General features: G+C 43.3%; 1 protein-coding gene across 1 annotated transcript; it reads left to right on the top strand.

Annotated features, from left to right (window-relative positions):
• The first annotated feature begins 797 nt into the window (after positions 1 to 797).
• On the top strand, positions 798 to 18,068 carry DHTKD1 (dehydrogenase E1 and transketolase domain containing 1). Its single transcript, XM_088526290.1, has 17 exons — positions 798 to 942; positions 2,676 to 2,831; positions 3,584 to 3,795; positions 5,498 to 5,692; positions 6,000 to 6,269; positions 7,523 to 7,694; positions 9,652 to 9,850; positions 10,314 to 10,626; positions 11,668 to 11,752; positions 12,402 to 12,541; positions 13,050 to 13,200; positions 13,712 to 13,818; positions 14,849 to 15,013; positions 15,432 to 15,514; positions 16,384 to 16,553; positions 17,001 to 17,086; positions 17,773 to 18,068. Exons 1-17 carry the CDS (start codon positions 798 to 800, stop codon positions 17,872 to 17,874), a joined length of 2,751 nt encoding a protein of 916 aa, XP_088382416.1. The 3' UTR covers positions 17,875 to 18,068.
• Positions 18,069 to 18,328: the final 260 nt, after the last annotated feature.

Here is an 18,328-nt window from a genome sequence, read left to right as displayed (position 1 = left end):
AAACAGCCCCATGCCAGCCCTGAGGAATACGAATGTCTCCAAGACCTATAAATGCCACCAAATCCCTGCCTATCTGCAGTGCCATGCCCATTTCAGGGGCTAAAATCAGTTCTGGCAATCTCAAAACCGTATAATCACTGTTTGATTTGAAGAAGAAAAATAGTTTTTTCAGGTTGTAGGAACGATGGTGATCCCCACAGAAGCTCCTAAAGCCTCTGTCTTCTAGCAGTGCGTCTCCTGGCGCACTGAGGCAACAAGGCAGCTCCAAGGACTCAAAATGGGTGGGAAAAAAAAAAAAAAAAAGAGAGAGAGAGAGAGATTTAAGCTTTTAGCAACAGATTTTATCTTAGCTTTTTCATGGAAAACCCAACTCATGAGTTTTGTGAGGTGACGAGGTTACGGGGCTCTTCCCGGCTCGGTTCATGCGCACTCCAGGTGGGCTCACGTCGAACCGTGAGGATCCCCAGGAGAGACCACGGAGCCCGCCACGACCTTCCTATGGGAAATCAGGAGACAAGGCTACACTTCCAACCCTCTCCCGACCTCAGGAATATGGTCCGGTGCCCTGAGGAGCGCCAGGGACAGCCAGAGGAGCCCGTGTGGGGGCCGAGGGAAATGGCGGAGCCAGCGGCTCCTTTCCCTCCGGATCGCGCTCCCCGCGGCGGAGGCCGGGGTGGCCGGGCGGGCTCGGGGCTCCCCGCCGCGGAGGCCGGGCGGGCTCGGGGCTCTCCCCGCGGCGGGGGCGGCGCTGCCCGGGGAAGCCGTGGGCGGCGCTCGGCAGCGCCACGGCCACGGCCATGGCGGCGGCTCTGGCGGCTCGTTGCGCGCCCTGGCGAGGCGGCCTGCGGCGCTGGTACCGCACGGAGCGCGGCGTCTACGGCTACAAGCCGCGCAAGGCGGCGGCGGGCGGCGGCGCCGCGGCCGAGCCGCGCGGCACAGCAGGTCGGGGCCTCCCCGTCCTCCTCCTTCCCTTCCTTCCCTTCTTCGCTCCCTTCTTTCCTCCCCTTTATTCCCTCCCCTCCCCGCGCTGAGGGGGCGCCGCGGCCTGGGTTTGCCTGCCCCAAATCGGGAGTTTTTTTCCTCAGGTTGTAACTGCAGGGTTGTTTTTTTTCCCGTTCTCAGGAAAGTGTGCCAAGACCCAGCACTCGCTGGGACACTTTTAGCAGTTGTATAGTAGGGAAAATCTTTCCCAAAGGAAAGCTCCCTTTTGTAGGGTAGGAGCGTTGTCCCCACGCAGTGACTGGGGTGGCTGATGTGACTCGAGCACCTTGTGGACATGATCGGCATAGGGGCAGCAACCGAAACCCCTTAGCGCCCAGGGTAGCTCAACCCGTCCTGCTGGGCAGGGAAGGAGAGCGGTGATAGGAGGAGAGCGGTTGAATTGTCATGTGAAGTCACTCAAAAATAAGTATCGAAGAAGTAAAGATTGTTTTGGAGCAGTATTTATTGTTCCAGATTCAGACCTGAATGCTGCCAAGGCTGCGGCTTTATTGGGGAATGAATAAAAAAGCATTAAAACCATCCGAAACGCAGCATGAACTGATTCACGTGGGTCAATCAGCAAGTTTCTGCCCGCGGTGTTACTGGTTATCGGTTCCCTTGCTGGTCTGTGCTCTCTGCCTGCTGGTAGCATCGTGGTGCCCATGACCTTTCCGTCGGTCGTGTTTTGCTCACATTGATAATGTTTCAGCGTCAAAGCAAAGTTTCAGCGCTGTGTTTACGATGTCTGTTGAAAAATGTGTTCACATAACTGGATTTGTGATATGTCTGACCCAGCGTGGTATCAGGATAGTATCTTGGTCGTTATCTGCAAGATTTCCTACTAGAAACTCGTCCTTGAAGAGATCACTGTTTTCTTAAAGCCATTTTAAACCTTGAACTTGCTTCATGGATAGCTTGAAGAAATAGTATTTGAGAGGAGCTTCTTTGTGTTGAGCAAAGTCTTAAGGTGACATCAAACTGTCATCCTGTGTGATCATCCAGATTCTCCTCTTGTTTGTCCTGCAGCAAGTCCAATGTGAGACCTGAGCAATATTTCTGTGTGCAGGAGAGCTGATGTGGGCTGAACCTCCATTCCCGAACCTTTCTACCACCTCAGGAACTCCAACTCCTCTATATTTGTGCCACTGTCCAAGACTATTTTGTGGTTACTGTAATGGTAGCTGGTTGTCCGTACTGTTGTTTTGTGGCTTCTGGCCACACTTTTATTAGGTTTTAGGAACTGAATTATTGTTGAGACTCTACTGTCCTGTCCCTTGATTGAGTCAGCTAAGGAAATAAGACTTTACACGTTGATACCTTGGCCACTCTCAGGTTGTTGTAGACAGATTTCATGGAAAATGGTTTGTGCATGGTTACAAGAGGGTTATTTATGAGGGGAGCCACAGGAGAAATGATGGGAGCTGTTGTCGTGAGACAGGGTATAAATTGACCTCTCAGGACTGCTGATGATCATGGTTTGGGTGGGAATGGACCAAGATGGAGACCAGCAGTTTAGGTTTGATGCTGTAAAGAAAAGGGAGGATAGTGAGTGGGACACTGCAGTGAAAACAACTGACTGGAAGAATTATCTTTCCAGTCACAACCTTGATGAATATCAGTAGGCAGCATCCTCTTCTGTTAGTGCTGTGAGTGTGAGCACCTGTGCTGTACTGCTGTTTTCTTTTTATGTTCAGTTGACCATGGTCTTGCTCGTTTAATAACCGCATACTCCGAACATGGCCACAAAGCAGCAAAAATAAATCCTTTATTTGCTGGCCAAGCTGTTATGAACATGGTACCCGAAATTCGAGAGCTGACAGAAGTTCTTCAGGGGCCTTTCGTTACCACAGGTAAGTCTGCGATCTTATCACAACAAAATGAAGCTGTGTCCTCTGCAGAGGAGCCAAGTATCGAACAGCCGTTCAATCAGTAACTGCTGAACAGAAAACTGCTAACTTCAGCCTGCTTATGTGCTTATTGCACAAGTCATGGTGTAATGAGTGGCTACCTTCTAGCATCTGTAGAAACCATGAACATTTTCACTTGTTCTTACAGCTACTGAGGTTATACATTAATTGCTTTTGTTACTGTAGCACTCTGTATTTTAGCATGATACTTGACACCAGGGCAGATGCCAGAGCACTGGAACAGAAGTCAAGATTTCTTGTCTTTTCTTGGCTCTCTCTGGCTTTCACTGTGGCCTTGAGCAATTAGGAGTTTCTCTCCATGCTTTATTTTCTCCATCTGCAAACTGGATGTTTATTTACTTGTGATGCAACCATGATTGCATTATCTTGTCGCTGATATCTCTCAAGATATCGAGTGATACCCCGAGTTGCAAAAAACATTGACTTGATGTCATTCATGGCAAGCTCTTCATGAAGATGCTCCAGAAGAGCATTTAGAACACCTTGTAAATCACAGGCCTATGCTTTAAGATACTGGAGTGTGCTTGTAAAGATTTTGTTTGTTTGCTTTTAATAAAGGATAGATAAAATATGAAATTTTACTCTCAAAATTTTAGTGAAATTGCAAGAGAACGCTTTAGTCCTTAGTGCCATTTTCTCTTCTTGATGTGGCTAATGCATTTCCTTCTGACTAGGGCTTCTAAACATGGGGAAAGAAGAGGCTTCCCTGGAGGATGTGTTGACTTACCTTGACCATATATACTGCGGGCATATTTCCATAGAAACAAGCCAGCTTCCAACCTTGGAGGAGAGAAAATGGTTTGCTAAAAGGTTTGAGGAGCTAAAACAGGAAGCATTTACAACTGAAGAGAAAAAGCATTTATGCAAGCTGATGCTGGAGTCCCAGGTATCATATTCACTCTTATTTTACAATTACAGTCATTACTGTAATTAATTGAAGAGCTATGGAGTCTATCATGGACTCTCCACTGTCATGAACATTATCCAAGCAGAGAACAAAAAGAACAATCCCTATCCTGAAAGACTTTGAGAAATATGAGTATGTCAGAGAGAAAAGTACAAGGTTTTGTCTGCCAAACGCAGGGTTTTGGGTCACTGCATTTGTTGCTGAGTTTACTTAGCAGCTGTTGCTGAAAGAAATAACAGTATCTTTTGGCTAGTATTAATTGCTTCAGAAGTTAATTCTATACAAGTATTTCTAGCCAGTGCCAAACTCAAGCTTTTATGACTAAAGAGAACAGATACTGTTAGTAATGCATATTTTTGCAACATGTTCTGCAGCATATGGAGACATGAAAAAGATTGTACAAACCCAAGAGTGATCAATATTAAGTGAAAGTGAAATTCTCCCAGACCCAATGGTCAGACAGCTTGTTTTAAATATTACTGACCAGAAGACAAGATTGGCCAGAACCCTATGAAATTTTGTGCTCCAGTTTAGACGTTGTGTATTTTGCTTTTACTGCCAGCCTCATTTTGTTTTGTTTTATGAGCTTTAAAGCTCAAGTTTTCAGCAAAGGAACCATTTTCTCATGCAGTCTATAAAGACAGTGAGAGACTTTTACTTGCAACATGCATAGATCTAAGTGGTTTAGGGAATTAATATAAATATTTCTGTACTGTGAAAAATTTTCTTTTTTTCTCCTCTCTCTCCCCGCCTTATCCAGAAGGATGCAAAGGTAGAAGAGCAGGATCTGTGAAGGTGTCCCTGTTTCCAGTATTCCAAATGGAAGGAGTATTAAATGTAATACTTACCAGTGACTAAATAGAAGTATATGGCACATTTCATTGCTTTCTTGCCTCTTGCAGTTAAGGGGGTTTTGTTAGTGAGGCAGAAAGGTGAAATCAGGACTCTGATAAATCCCATATTGACTTCAGCACAGCACACAGAGTGTCCAAGTTACCTCCAAAAGAAAAGAAATGCTTTTGTGTGTGCTTAGTTTTGTGTACATTATTTCTTGGAATTGAGGGTTACTTAGCTAGAAAGTGTTCAGGATTTGGCACAGGTTTCTGGCTGTTGCTCAGTCTTCCCTTCTCAGTTACAGTCTTAGTCTATTTTCAGTCCTGAGCTCCAAAACACTGTAGACACATTTAGTGCTCCAAAACTTTGTCACTTGTGAAAGCTCTCTAGGAGTAGATGAGTGTAGTGGGAGGAGTGAGAGGAAACTGAAGTAAATCCAGATTAATATATTTTCCTTCTCTCAAGCATTCTTCTACATATGTACCAAGGACTGTGATAGTAATCAAAATGAAACATTGTGCTTCTCTAGCATCTAAAACAGTTAAATTATTAAGGAGTTTACTATTTTTCTTAGTGTTGCTTGTCCCTTCATGTTAGGTAGAGAAAGTTTGATCCTTAATGCAGTCTTTATTGGATTAGCATCTTAGAAGAGGTGTTAGCTGATTTCTGGCATTCATTATAGCTTCTGGTCTTTAGAAAGTGTGAGTGGAAAAAGAGCTGAGACTCTTCAAGGGTGCATTCACCTTTGTGTGCCATAAAGGTGCAAGCAGAAATCATGTTTGTGTTTTAGAAACAGAATGTTGCTGTTTAAAATAGGCTAATGCACAAGTTCTCCCATTTTTAATAGGAGTTTGATCGCTTCTTAGCCACGAAGTTTGCCACAGTGAAGAGATATGGTGGTGAAGGAGCAGAGAGTATGATGGGCTTCTTCCATGAGTTGTTCAAGATGTGCGCGTACAGCGGCGTGACGGATATCATCCTTGGAATGCCTCATCGTGGGAGACTTAACCTCCTCACAGGCTTGCTTCAGCTTCCACCTGAGGTAGAGGTTTACAGACTTGTTGACGGTTGGTCTGTGTCTCATTTATTTGTCAATGAATTAACACCATAGGCGTATCTTGTTGCCAAAGCTGGAGCAATAAGTAAGTTACTTACGTGAGAACGTATTCCTTCCTGTCAGTATTTTAGCCTATTCTCCCCAGGAGACAGCTAAGAAGCCTAAGAAAGATGCTTGTGCTCTTTCCTGAGGCATGCTCACAATGGAAGGAGTGGGAGGGCATACAATCCTGAAAATGTGTTTCTTTTAACATGGAAAGAGGACGTTTTTAACTAGCTTTATTCCCATGCAGCTCATGTTTCGTAAGATGCGGGGTTTGAGCGAGTTTCCGGAGAATTCACCGGCCATCGGGGATGTTCTCTCCCACCTCACGTCTTCTGTAGACCTCGACTTTGGATCGCACAGGCCAGTGCATGTTACCTTGCTGCCCAACCCGTCGCACTTGGAAGCCATCAATCCAGTGGCAGTTGGCAAGACGCGGGGCCGGCAGCAGACGCTGCTCGATGGCGATTACTCCCCGGAGAGCTCTGCACAGCCTGGGGACAGCGTCATTTGTCTGCAGGTATTTTGCTCACATATGAACAGAAACGGTTTATATAATATCAAATGTGTATTGATGTAGAGTGTGAAGAACTGTTTTTATTTTAAGAAATGGGGAGGGAAAGGAAGATACCTAGTTGATACAAATGGCAATATTGGTATTCAAACAATTCCACTTCTAGAGAGCTGATTTTGATGCCTGCATCATGGTTAAGGATGCTCTGCACTGAAAGCTGTGTGTATATTTTTCCTCCTAGACTGCTTTTGCATTTAAGCTACCACTGCTAGCCTTCTTTTAAATTAAAGGTACCAGGTAAAGAATAGGTAGCAACTTCTACAGGTAGCAAAATCTATAGAAAAGTTTAGCAATTAGCCATCTTATCATGATACTGTTAAAATAAGTCTCTTTTTGCCTACTGGAATAAGTTCTTGCTCCTTTAATTGTCTTTTATAATCATGGAAGCTGTTTCTTGATAACTTTTCTTGTCTTGCATTCAGAAATACAAGTGGTCATTCTCTTAAACATTTGCAAAGTCTAAAGCAAATAGAATTTGGGACAAAACTGTATTCCTGCCACATGTAATGAACATCAATGGCAAACTAGCCCTAGTTTCAAAGCAAGTCGTCAATTTATTCCAGTATTTTTAGCCTTGGAAACCTGGTCTGGATGTCACAGTTGCCTCCCTTTCCCTTCCAATCCATTTCTTTTTAATTTGTGATGTTTATTTGCTGTTTATAAACCTAACAGCTTAGCTTTTATGCCCTTCTGAGGCCTTTCATTTGATTTAAGTGCTTTCTTCAGTTTCTTTTCCACTCCATTTCCTAATGTATCTGTTCTTGTCTCTATTTAGTAAGGTGTGAGCAGGCACAGGTCACTTACAGTTCATCTCCACCGTTTAACTTCCAGCAGGATGTAGTACCTACTGTGGCAGTTGTCTTGGTTTTATTCATTGTCAGTGCTGGCTAACACCCATTGCAGCTTTGCTATAGCCTTGGTACTAGTGATACACTCATGGATTGATTTTAAGAATTTATAGGTCTGTTCCAAGTAGATGTGAGGTCACGCACTTCATGGAAAGGTGTTTGTTTCTATGACCTTGCATTTGTTACAGTACTGTAGGTTTCAAATCATTAAAACAATAGACAGAATGAGAGGTAAGAACCGGGTAGGTTGCATTCTACCTACTCCATTTAAAAGGTCCTACATATTAAGTTGTTTTGATTTTTGCTATTCCTCCTTTTTTAATAACTTCTCCATCTTCTTCTCTAATGTAGGTTCATGGTGACGCTGCTTTCTCTGGGCAAGGGATTGTTCCTGAAACACTGACCCTCTCTAATCTACCACATTTCAGAGTTGGTGGGAGCATCCATTTGATTGTAAATAATCAGCTGGGCTACACCACTCCTGCAGAGCGAGGACGATCATCTCTGTACTGTAGTGACATTGGTATGTTGGAAAGGAAATGGTCTAATGTTGGATTTTAACATTAGGATTTAAAACTTGAGTGTGAACATCTGCTTTGTGTTCTCATGATCTGAGCTTTTTTAGCAAATGCTCGCGGGTCCTAGGGACTTAGTCTATATTCATTTTTATAATAGAGTAGGAATTCTAGTTATTATTGATTGTATTCATCAATGACCTGGATGAAGGCACAGAGTGCTCCCTCAGCAAGTTTGCTGATGATACCAAACTGGGAGGAGTAGCCGATACCCCAGAGGGCTGCGCTGCCATCCAGAGGGACCTGGACAGACTGGACAACTGGGCGGTGAGAAACCTCATGCAATTCAACAAGGCCAAGTGCAAGGTCCTGCACCTGGGGAAGAATAACCCCAGACACCAGTACAGGCTGGGGACTGACCTTCTGGAGAGCAGCTCTGCAGAGAGGGACCTGGGTGTCATGGTGGACGACAAGGTGACCATGAGGCAGCAGTGTGCTCTTGTGGCCAAGAAGGCCAATGGGATCCTGGGGTGCATTAAGAAGAGCATCTCCAGCAGGTCGAGGGAGGTGATCCTGCCCCTCTACTCATCCGTGGTGAGGCCACATCTGGAGTATTGTGTCCAGTTCTGAGCCCCACAGGACAAGAGGGATGTGGAGCTGCTGGAGAGAGTCCAGCGCAGGGCCACAAGGATGGTCAGGGGCCTGGAACATCTGCCCTATGAGGAGAGGCTGAGGGAGCTGGGCCTGTTCAGCCTGGAGAAGAGAAGGCTGAGAGGGGATCTGATCAGTGTCTACAAGTACCTCAAGGGAGGCAGTGAGGAGAATGGTGTTGGCCTCTTTTCAGTGGTGGCCACTGACAGAACTAGAGGTAATGGCCACAAACTGAAGCACCAAAAGTTCCGCATGAATTTAAGGAAAAATTTCTTATCAGTGAGTGTGACAGAGCCCTGGAACAGGCTGCCCAGAGAGGTTGTGGAGTCTCCTTCTCTGGAGATCTTCCAAACCCGCTTGGACGCAGTCCTGTGCCACGTGCTCTAGGTGACCCTGCGTGTGCAGGGGGTTGGACTAGATGATCTCTAGAGGTCCCTTCCAACCTTAAGCATTCTGTGATTCTATGGTTACCTTCTACTAGCAAAAATTTAAATACTAAAAATATGCACTCCTCCTCTGCTTCATGACAAAGATTAAATTTCAATGGAAAATCTTGCCACATCTTTACAGGATGTTATAAAATACTTGTCAGGTTATAGCAAAGTCTTTATATTCATTTAACATTTGCCATGTCATTGACAAGCTTTAAAACATATATAATAGATGTATACTAAATATAGCATATTAAATGTAATGAAAACCTTCCTGATGTGTTTTTGAGCGAGTTTATAAGTCAGATTCTCCTTTATTTTTCTATTTTGGGTATTACTAGACAATCTTACTCAGCTTTTAGTTGGAAGTTGAGGCTGATGCCATTTCTAAGCTTAAACCAGAAGCTTGGTGTTCTGGACTGTTCTTCCTTCCTGACTAACAGATAATTTATAACCAGCAAGATCTCCTAGAGTGAAATACACACTAGCAAATATCGTTGAGATTAGCCTCACATGATTGTCTTTTTCATCAGAGCAAACAGCTGGCAAATCCTTTAGATTTGCTAAAATGGACAGCGTGTGGTATTATTGCACTTTCCTTGAGCTGGCATTCCCTTCATTACAGGTGAAGAGACTTCCAGGGCCATGTGTAGAAAGTACTCTAGGAATTCAGCACTTTCAAGTTCAAACCGTACCAAATACAACAGGTTGCGTCATTGCCCTTTCTCTCAGGGAAGACCCTTAGCTCCTTTCCCAGCTGTATTAAGAACATCTTTCATTTTTCTTAAACATGCTGCATACAAGCTGTCTGTCTCCCTGCTGAGTTCTGTCTGGGTCCATTTTCTTTGCATTTCTTTGATTGCTGTTTTGAATCCCTGGGCAGGTAAAATTGTTGGGTGTGCAGTAATCCACGTGAACGGGGATGATCCTGAAGAAGTTGTCCGTGCCACGCGGCTGGCTGTTGAGTACCAGCGGCAGTTCCGTGGGGATGTGATAGTCGACCTGCTGTGCTACAGGCAGTGGGGCCACAACGAGCTCGATGAGCCGTTCTTCACCAACCCCAGCATGTACAAAATCATCAGGTAAAGGTTACATCACCTCATGGAGGAACCCAAAATGTCCTTGTATCTATACTACTTAAGTGTGGCATGGAACTGTGCTAGAAAGTCTCTGTATAATGAAGACCCTTTGCTGTACTGACTAGTGTTAATGTCAGCGTAGCTCTTACATGAACGTTCATTGACTTTTAAACAAAATGTTAGTTCTTGATTAAATATTTGCATGATGGCAGAGTCACTCTGATTGGGAAGCCTTTTTTATACATTTTGTAGCTACCAGTTGCAAGCGCTTTTTAAATGAAGGACATCTAAGACATTATCAGTCTTAAACTGCCAGGAAAGCAAACTTCACCTGAATGAGTAGAATGTACCCAGTCACCCTTTATTTCAAATTTCCATAGTATCTGCCATAATAAGGTGGAATTTTCTTGTTGATGACACTGTCCTTGGGCTCAATGTCTATGGAGTTTGATTCCCTTCTTGACAGATCACGCAAGAGTATCCCAGACACGTACGCAGAACACCTGGTAGCTGCTGGGCTCATGACTGAGGCTGAAGTATCTGAGATAAAGACAACCTGCTATTCTAAACTGAATGATCATCTTGCCAACATGACTTTGTATAGTCCACCTCCCACCAACCTGCAGGCTCACTGGAAAGGCCTGGTTGAGCCTTCTGCTAAAATCACCACGTGGGACACAGGAATGCCGGTGCCGCTCCTCCAGTTCATTGGCATCAAGTCTGTAGAGGTGCCTGAAGAGCTCCAGATGCACAGCCATCTTCTGAAGACCTATGCACAGGTCGGGAGAACAAAATGATGTTCTGTCTCTAGTCCCATTGCTCAAAGATATCTCTTTGTTAGAGTAGACTTTTTTTTTCTGGAACAGGTTGTCATTAAAAAAAAAAAGAGTCTTATGAAGGGGAATACTCTTCTGCCTGTCCCACCTCGAGGCTAGGATGATGCCATTTTATCCTGTGTTTGAAGAAAACCCTATCTTCTCTTCAAAACAGACCAAATACTTGATACTGTTATCTTAACAGTATTTTGTCATAGTCAAGAAAAGAATTGTGTAGAAAATACAGTTTCTTATTCTTGGAAGAAATGGAAACCGTTGCAGTAGATTGCTACAATGTTGTACTCCATGATTATAGTGAGTATCTTGTGAGAGAGTCAGTCAGGAAAATGATAATAATTGGTTTCTGAAGCCAATAGTAGATGTTTATACATACATGAACAAATGCATGTGGCCAGGTTTGAAAGGCCCTATGTCCAATATCGATAAATTTGTTTGGAAAGTTGAGATTGGTTTAGGTCTGATACTAAATGTTTCCCTGTGATGAATGAGATCAGGGGCTGGTGTCTGACTGGCAGCAATAGAGAGGCCATGGAATGAATATTTTGAAAGACTGACTGCTCTTGTCTCCTCAGCCCAAAGCAAGAAAACCTTGTCTGGGTGGAATCTCTGTTCTGCAGAGAATGGGAGAATTCTGGGAATTGAAAGGCCTAAACCTGTTGTGCTTAGATTTTATTGATTTTTTTACAGAATTTTGAATTTTTTTTTTTTTTAGATTTTTTAATATCTAATCTGTCAATCTAAAGTTCATTGACTGTATAAGTGAACACACGAATCATCTTCAGGTCTGTGATCTGCAGACAACCTTCTTCAGCATGTGCTGCAATAGAGTATATGTATTCCAGACCAAACCAAGTTGATTGCAGGAAAACAGCATGTTTCTCCTTACCCTTTTTCTAGCTTCTAATGTCACTTTGTCACAAGCAGAGATAGAAATGGCAAAAGGCAAAGCCCTAACTTTGTGGGGTTTTTTTTTAACTTGTTTAGTCAAGAGTACAAAAAGTGGAGGAGGGAAAAAAACTGGACTGGGCAACAGCAGAAGCTTTAGCCTTCGGTTCACTTCTGAGTCAAGGTAAGCAGCAAATTGACAAGAGATTTTTTTTTTCTTGATGGTAATAAAATAGAATACTAGCCTTGCAAGGCGTTTCTAAGTCCAGTAGTGGATGTGATGTATGTTTTAGACAGCTTGCATCTGCATGGTCCTAAAAGAAGGTAAATACCAGTCCCATATGTCACTAATCCTTATAGAGTGGGTACTCAGGATCTTCAAAAATTATTGCCCTGACACACATGCACGTTCTCTCCCCAAAAATAGTGCTTAGCACTGCAGCTGGCATCAACGGGGCCATATAGGTATGCTCATCTTTAAGAGCCTGCATCTTACTAGAATTTCTTTTCCCTCCTCTTTCACCTGAATTCCAATGCCCATTTATGTATGACATTGGGTGTACATACCTCAAAATTTCCTTCAGCAAATTTATGCACTTATCACTAAGACAAGTGCAGAGAAGAGGAGAGGAAAGAGAAATGTCTAAGAATGCCTGTGCTTGTGAGTTGGAGCTGCTGTTTGTTAAAAATTCCCACTCAGTGTTGATGTAGCTGTGAAGCCAAAAGAAGAGTTTTAACGTGAAACAGATATTTAGAAGTGGGAAGTTACTGTCCTGCATATTTGTTTCCTTAAGTGATTTACTAATCTAGTGTTTTGCTTGTTGCTTGGCAAGGGTTTAATGTCAGACTAAGCGGACAAGATGTTGGCAGAGGAACCTTTAGCCAACGACACGCAATGTTGGTTTGTCAAGAGACAGATGATACCTACATACCTTTGAATCATATGTCCCCAGACCAGAAGGGTTTCCTAGAGGTAGGTTCTGTGGTCCACTGGGCAACCCTCTTTAAGTTGCACTGAAACAGAATGCATATATTTGAAAGCGTCTGAGACGTGTGTCCAGGCTGTGTATGTAGCCTGAATATTCCAAGAAATCCCAGAAGCACAAACTGACAAGGCACTCACACCCTGAGTAAATCAGAAGAAGAAATCTATGTGCACAGCATCTAGGTGTATCATGTTGCACCTCATTCTGGTTACAGAGAGCCTCACTAGAGGATGTTGCTGGTTTATGTTTTACTGTAGTACATCCATAGGTGTAGTATATGGTTAATTACTCTTCTTAAAAAGATTTAATAATGGGTTCTGCTTTCCTGTGGAGGTCAATAGTTCTTCTTCCCTCTTCTTAATGTCTTAGTTCAAAAATTCTTTTTTTTTTTTTTTTTTTTTTTAAAAAAAACACTGGAATGCCTGGTTCCCAAGGTTGTAAATCCTGTGTTGTCTTCTCTCTCACTGGCTTCTCCCAACAATTTCCTTTTGTTAGGTGAGCAACAGTCCCTTGTCTGAAGAAGCTGTGCTTGGCTTTGAATATGGAATGAGTATTGAGAGCCCCAAGTTGCTACCAATTTGGGAAGCTCAGTTTGGAGACTTCTTTAACGGAGCCCAGATAATATTTGACACTTTCATCTCTGGAGGTGAGTGTGCAAGGAGCTAATGCCCTTAAAATATGGCATTTTGAGTAAGTGTATCTGTAGAAAATCCTTTGACCTTAAAGAAAATGTACAATGTGTCAAGAAAAGAAATCTGTCTTCTCAAAAGTCCCTTAGCTTGCCTATATTGTCCCAGCTTGTATGTGACTGTTCTGTGATGACAATCCATACAAAATGAAAGATATCCTCTTGGCAGATGATGATAATTCCAAAAGAACAGTTGATTAGGTCTTTATTTTTCCCCCTTGCATATTTTACTCTATATGTATTTGATCACTTAAAGGCTTAAAAAAACTTCCAAAAGTCCCAAGTTACTTGTCAATATGGGAAGCTTCAGATCATCTTGTGGGCTGAGTCACGACTGTGAATTTCATGACTAAATGCCAGCATGTTCCAAGGTTGCATTTAATAACTTCCTGACCGCCCCCACTAGTTTTTGCAAGGTAGTATGTGTGTTCTGTGGCAATAATTTTTCTTCATCATTGTGTCTCTTTAGGTGAAGCAAAGTGGCTTCTGCAGAGTGGAATAGTAATTCTTCTTCCCCATGGCTACGACGGAGCAGGCCCTGAACACTCTTCCTGCCGGATGGAGCGTTTCTTGCAGGTGCCTGCCATGCTGCTCAGATTCATATATCCCTCTCGCAGCACTTGCATCCAGTGCTCTGGGAGTCCTGCCACTAAATGTCACATTCCAATGTACTTCCTGGTGATAGCAGAAGCTGGAGCCTTATCCACTTTTTTTTTCTGTTGAGATGAGATATGGATGGGCTGGCCTGGAACGGGAGGAAGGTGCAGGTCTGGAAATGGGGAGCAAGCCGTTCCTGTTTAAATGCTGCCATAGCAGCTCTAATGCAACACCATGACCGAATAATAAAATAAAAGCTTCTTGTTCCCATTGTAGATAACTGAAATCTCACTTATCTTCCCAAACTGGTGTGTGGTAACATTAAATTTGCATGCTGTTTGCACAGGCTACATGGCCTTTGCAGATACCCCTTGTAGGATGTGCTTCAGTACTGCTTGCTGTCCCTTTTCCCACTGCTGTTTTTCAGCGGGGTTGCTTTACGATAGAATTTGTAGCAAGATAAAATGTTTGTGTTGCCAATAGCAGATCTCTAAGGGGAAACTTCTCAACGTAAACTATTTGGGGGTTGAGAAACAGGCAGCTATAATCTGAAAGCCACTCTCAGATGCTCCTACAGAAAGTTGGGCACAACTAAATATTGGTACGTAAATCTGTGCCACGTTTTGACGGGAAATAGCCACTGTTGTGCCCTGGTGGCTGTGTCAGTAACTAAATGAAAGATGTTTCACCTAAATAATGGCTTGCTATAAAGGAGATGCTTGCTACACATTTAGAGGGATGCTGCCATTCTAATGAAAAAGTCACAACCTTATCTTGGTTGTAAAAATGGTCATGTCCTGGTTAAAAACTGTTTGAAGTTGGTGGTTAAGATATATCAGTTAAATGCTAGAGCCTGTTTCTCTTTTGAAGTTGCTTCCTTTTCAGTCAGTGCCAGAATAAAAATATTTGCTCTCCCACTCCTATAGGCACTAGCAAGCATGCCTTGTGTCTTGGATGTTTGGGTCACTGTTTGTTCTCAAAAAGCTATGACTATGTTCTGCTTCTGTAGATGTGTGACAGCACAGAAGAGGGAGTTGATGGAGACCAGGTGAACATGTCCATTGTGCATCCCACCACCCCAGCACAGTATTTCCACTTACTCCGGCGGCAAATGGTCCGAAACTTCAGGAAACCTCTGATTGTTATATCTCCCAAAGTGTTACTCAGGCTCCCTGTAAGCTGGAAAACTTTATTCTTCTTTTCTCTCTTTTTTTTTCCTGCTCCCTTCCTCTTCATTTCTGTTCTCTTCCCTTTTCTGTGTTTTTTTATTATTAATATTTTTTTTTATTGTCCTCTCTGCTTTGGTATTATAGCAATGGGGTTTTGTCTGTTTGGGGCAGGGTAGACTGATAAACAATTGGGTAGAAAATAGCCAGAAATGGGGTTAGGACTGGTTGCATTCCTGAGAACCTTTCACCCATGGGAATGGGAATGGGGAGGAGAGGAAAAAATAGTATTTTATTATTATATTATTATTAATTAAATATTATTATTATTATATTTGTCAAGCCCTGTCTCAGTATATTTGCTCTAACACTGGCCAGAGGAAAAAGGCAACAAGATTTAGTAACTTAAAACCATCTCCCATCCAGGCTGCTGTGTCCAGTTTTGAAGAAATGGCTCCAAGGACAACATTTAAGCCTGTCATCGGGGACTCCTCAGTAGATCCTAAAAGGTAACTTCCCTTTCCTGCAGGAAAGCCCGAAAATTAAATCCTCCCTTTTGCTAGCTAACAGCTCAGTTTTGAGGTGATGTGAAAAATAGGACATCTGGGGGGAAGAGGCATCTGTAGAGTGACTGATATGGTGTTTTATTTGTTTCTAAACAGCAAATCCTCTCTCTTTTTTCCTCTGTTTGCTTCTTATTAGTTATATAATATCTGGGTGCATGACAGTTGAGTATTTGGGCCATTAAACCTGGCTCCCAAGGGTAAGAACGTGACCTTTGTCGTCCCAGTAGCAGCAAGGTCTGACAGCATGTTTAATGGTCACATCCTCACCCTAATTAGAAGGCTGTAAATGTCTTTGCATCTTGTATTTCTAAATGAGGTGGCGAGAGACAGAGTGAGGTTTCTCTTCTTGCCTTTGTCCATTAAGGTTAGGCCACCAAGTCCTCCTTTGCAGCTGGAGAGAATAGATTCTCTCCGGGAGTCCCTCCCTGGGGTGTGAGAGAAGTGTCCTCTGGTCGTGCTCTTCTCTCCCTCTGGTTCACTCTCTGCAGAAAAGATAACCAGCTTTTAGACTACATGTTTAGCTTTTAGAGAGTAAAAGCTAGAAGAGTTTGAATCCCACTGAATATAATTTCCCCAGGTTTGCTGAGGAAACAGAACCTCTGGGCCCTGGAGCACTGTGCTCAGAAGTTCATTTGTCAACTCTGTGCAAGAAGGAAAGATAGGGCAAAGAAGAAAGGGATGCTCGAGGGTGTCAGATTAGCTCCATAAAACTGTCTTTAAAGGATGGTTGTTTTTTGTTTGAAGAATAGGACTGTTTTGCACAGAATTTCTGTAAAACAGTAAACATGCAGGCATTCCTGTTTTTTTCTCAGGGTCACCCAAGTGGTTCTGTGTTCTGGAAAACATTACTATGCTTTGGTAAAACAGAGGGAGACATTAGGAGAGAAACAACACAGCACAGCTATTGTGAGACTTGAAGAACTCTGTCCTTTCCCCCTGGAAGCCCTACAGCTGGAGCTGAGCAAATACAGCCGTGCCAAAGGTCAGACAGACTTTTGCCTTCAACTTTACCTCCTTTCCCCCATACATTTAGTGTTCCTATGTTTACCCCTTGTGCTAAAAGAACTTGTATGGGCACTGTTGTTAACATCTGTGAACTGCTACTAAAAATCAGAGCAAACCTATTGGGGCATTTTTGCATTGATCTCCGCTGTCTAGTCCTTTAAAATGGAGAGCCAGAGAAAGTAGCTTCTGAAAACAGAAGGAAAAAAGAGTATGCCCACCCTATGCCCTCATGATGGTCATACTTTTTGGTTTGGCTGCAGCAAACTATGACTTGCAAAGGAATGTAACTCCATGAGCCTTTGTTTCAAAGTTGGTGCCAGTAAATCAAAATAGATAAAAGAACTCAGAGGTGCCACACAAGTTGGTTTTCTTGAGCTGCTGAAAATACAAATGTGTTTGTAATGTGCCCTTATCCTTTCTTTAGACTTTATTTGGAGTCAGGAAGAACCACAGAACATGGGTCCATGGTCCTTTGTGTCGCCACGGTTTGAAAAGCAGCTGGCAGTTAAGGTAAGATGTCCACTTGGTGCTTTACTATTTGAACTGCAGTTTGATGTTCTCTTCTTTAACTGAAATTCTGTGGTACAGACATATAAAACTAATGCTAATGCCTACACCAAAATTGTGTTGTAATTTAAATTACTTGAGCTTCTTATAGCGCCATTTACTGGTGATGAACAGCCCAGGAGCTTCCTTTCACTAGGTGTTTAGTCTGAAAGTAAAAATTAGTCTCAGTAGACGGGATGAACTAAGATCCCAGGTAGGAGATAACACACATGAGGTGACACATGTAGGAGGAGAACCCAAAGCTGCTGTTCTCTGTGGCAGACTGCAGTATACAAACATCTCTTTGGGAGAAGGAGGATAACTCCGGACTTATTCCAGCTTGACCAATGTCTGACAGTCAGTATCAGCATGACACACACAACACACAGAATCCCAGGATGGCTGAGGTTGGAAGGGACCTCTAGAGATAATCTAGTCCAACCCCCTGCTCCAGCAGGGACACCCAGAGCACGTGGCACAGGGTGGCATCCAAGCGGGTTTGGAAGATCTCCAGAGAAGGAGACTCCACAGCCTCTCTGGGCAGCCTGTGCCAGGGCTCTGGCACCCTCACAAGAAAGAAGTTCTTCCTCACATGGAGATAATCCTGTGTTTGTGCTTAATTAATCATTTCCTCCTGACTCTGATTTCAGCTCCATCTTGTGAGCAGACCTCCTTTACCAGCCCCAGCAGTTGGCATTGGAACCCTGCACCAGCAGCAGCAGGAGGACATTCTTACCAACACATTTGTCTAAGGGCTTTCAACGGACAGACAAACTGCTTCCACTGTGGGTCAAGTTTGTTACCTTCTCCTGCAAAGAAGAACAAAAGCCAGACTCTTAATCTCCGAGACAGGAACAAATTTTACAATGATGAACCAATCTTTACATGTGGGGATACACGAGGATGACAGCTGATGCCTGTTACTCTAGATATTTCTTGTTGTCCTCCTGTATTTTCTATAGAAGATCTTTTTAAAAGAAAAAATCCAGTCCAGCGCAGATCACTGAGGTAGCTCTAGAATACCCTGGGTTAGGGTGCTTCCCTGCACTTGGCAGCTCGCTGGGATGGTGCATGTGTGGAAATGGTGTCTCGTCTCCACAAGAGTAGAATGGTGTGGAGTTTCCACAGAGCTAGTGCTGTTTGAATAAATGCTGCTCCCTGCCTGGGAATGAGCCATTTCTGTGGCATTGTCGTGGGGTTCTCGTT

Source organism: Tinamus guttatus, unplaced genomic scaffold (assembly GCF_059628265.1).
Source record: "Tinamus guttatus ecotype Peru unplaced genomic scaffold, ASM5962826v1 Tinamus_guttatus_pri_ptg000245l, whole genome shotgun sequence".
In the NCBI taxonomy this organism is placed as follows: domain Eukaryota; kingdom Metazoa; phylum Chordata; class Aves; order Tinamiformes; family Tinamidae; genus Tinamus; species Tinamus guttatus.
Note: the sequence above shows the minus strand (reverse complement) of the source record. Positions and strands in the feature narration are given on the sequence as shown.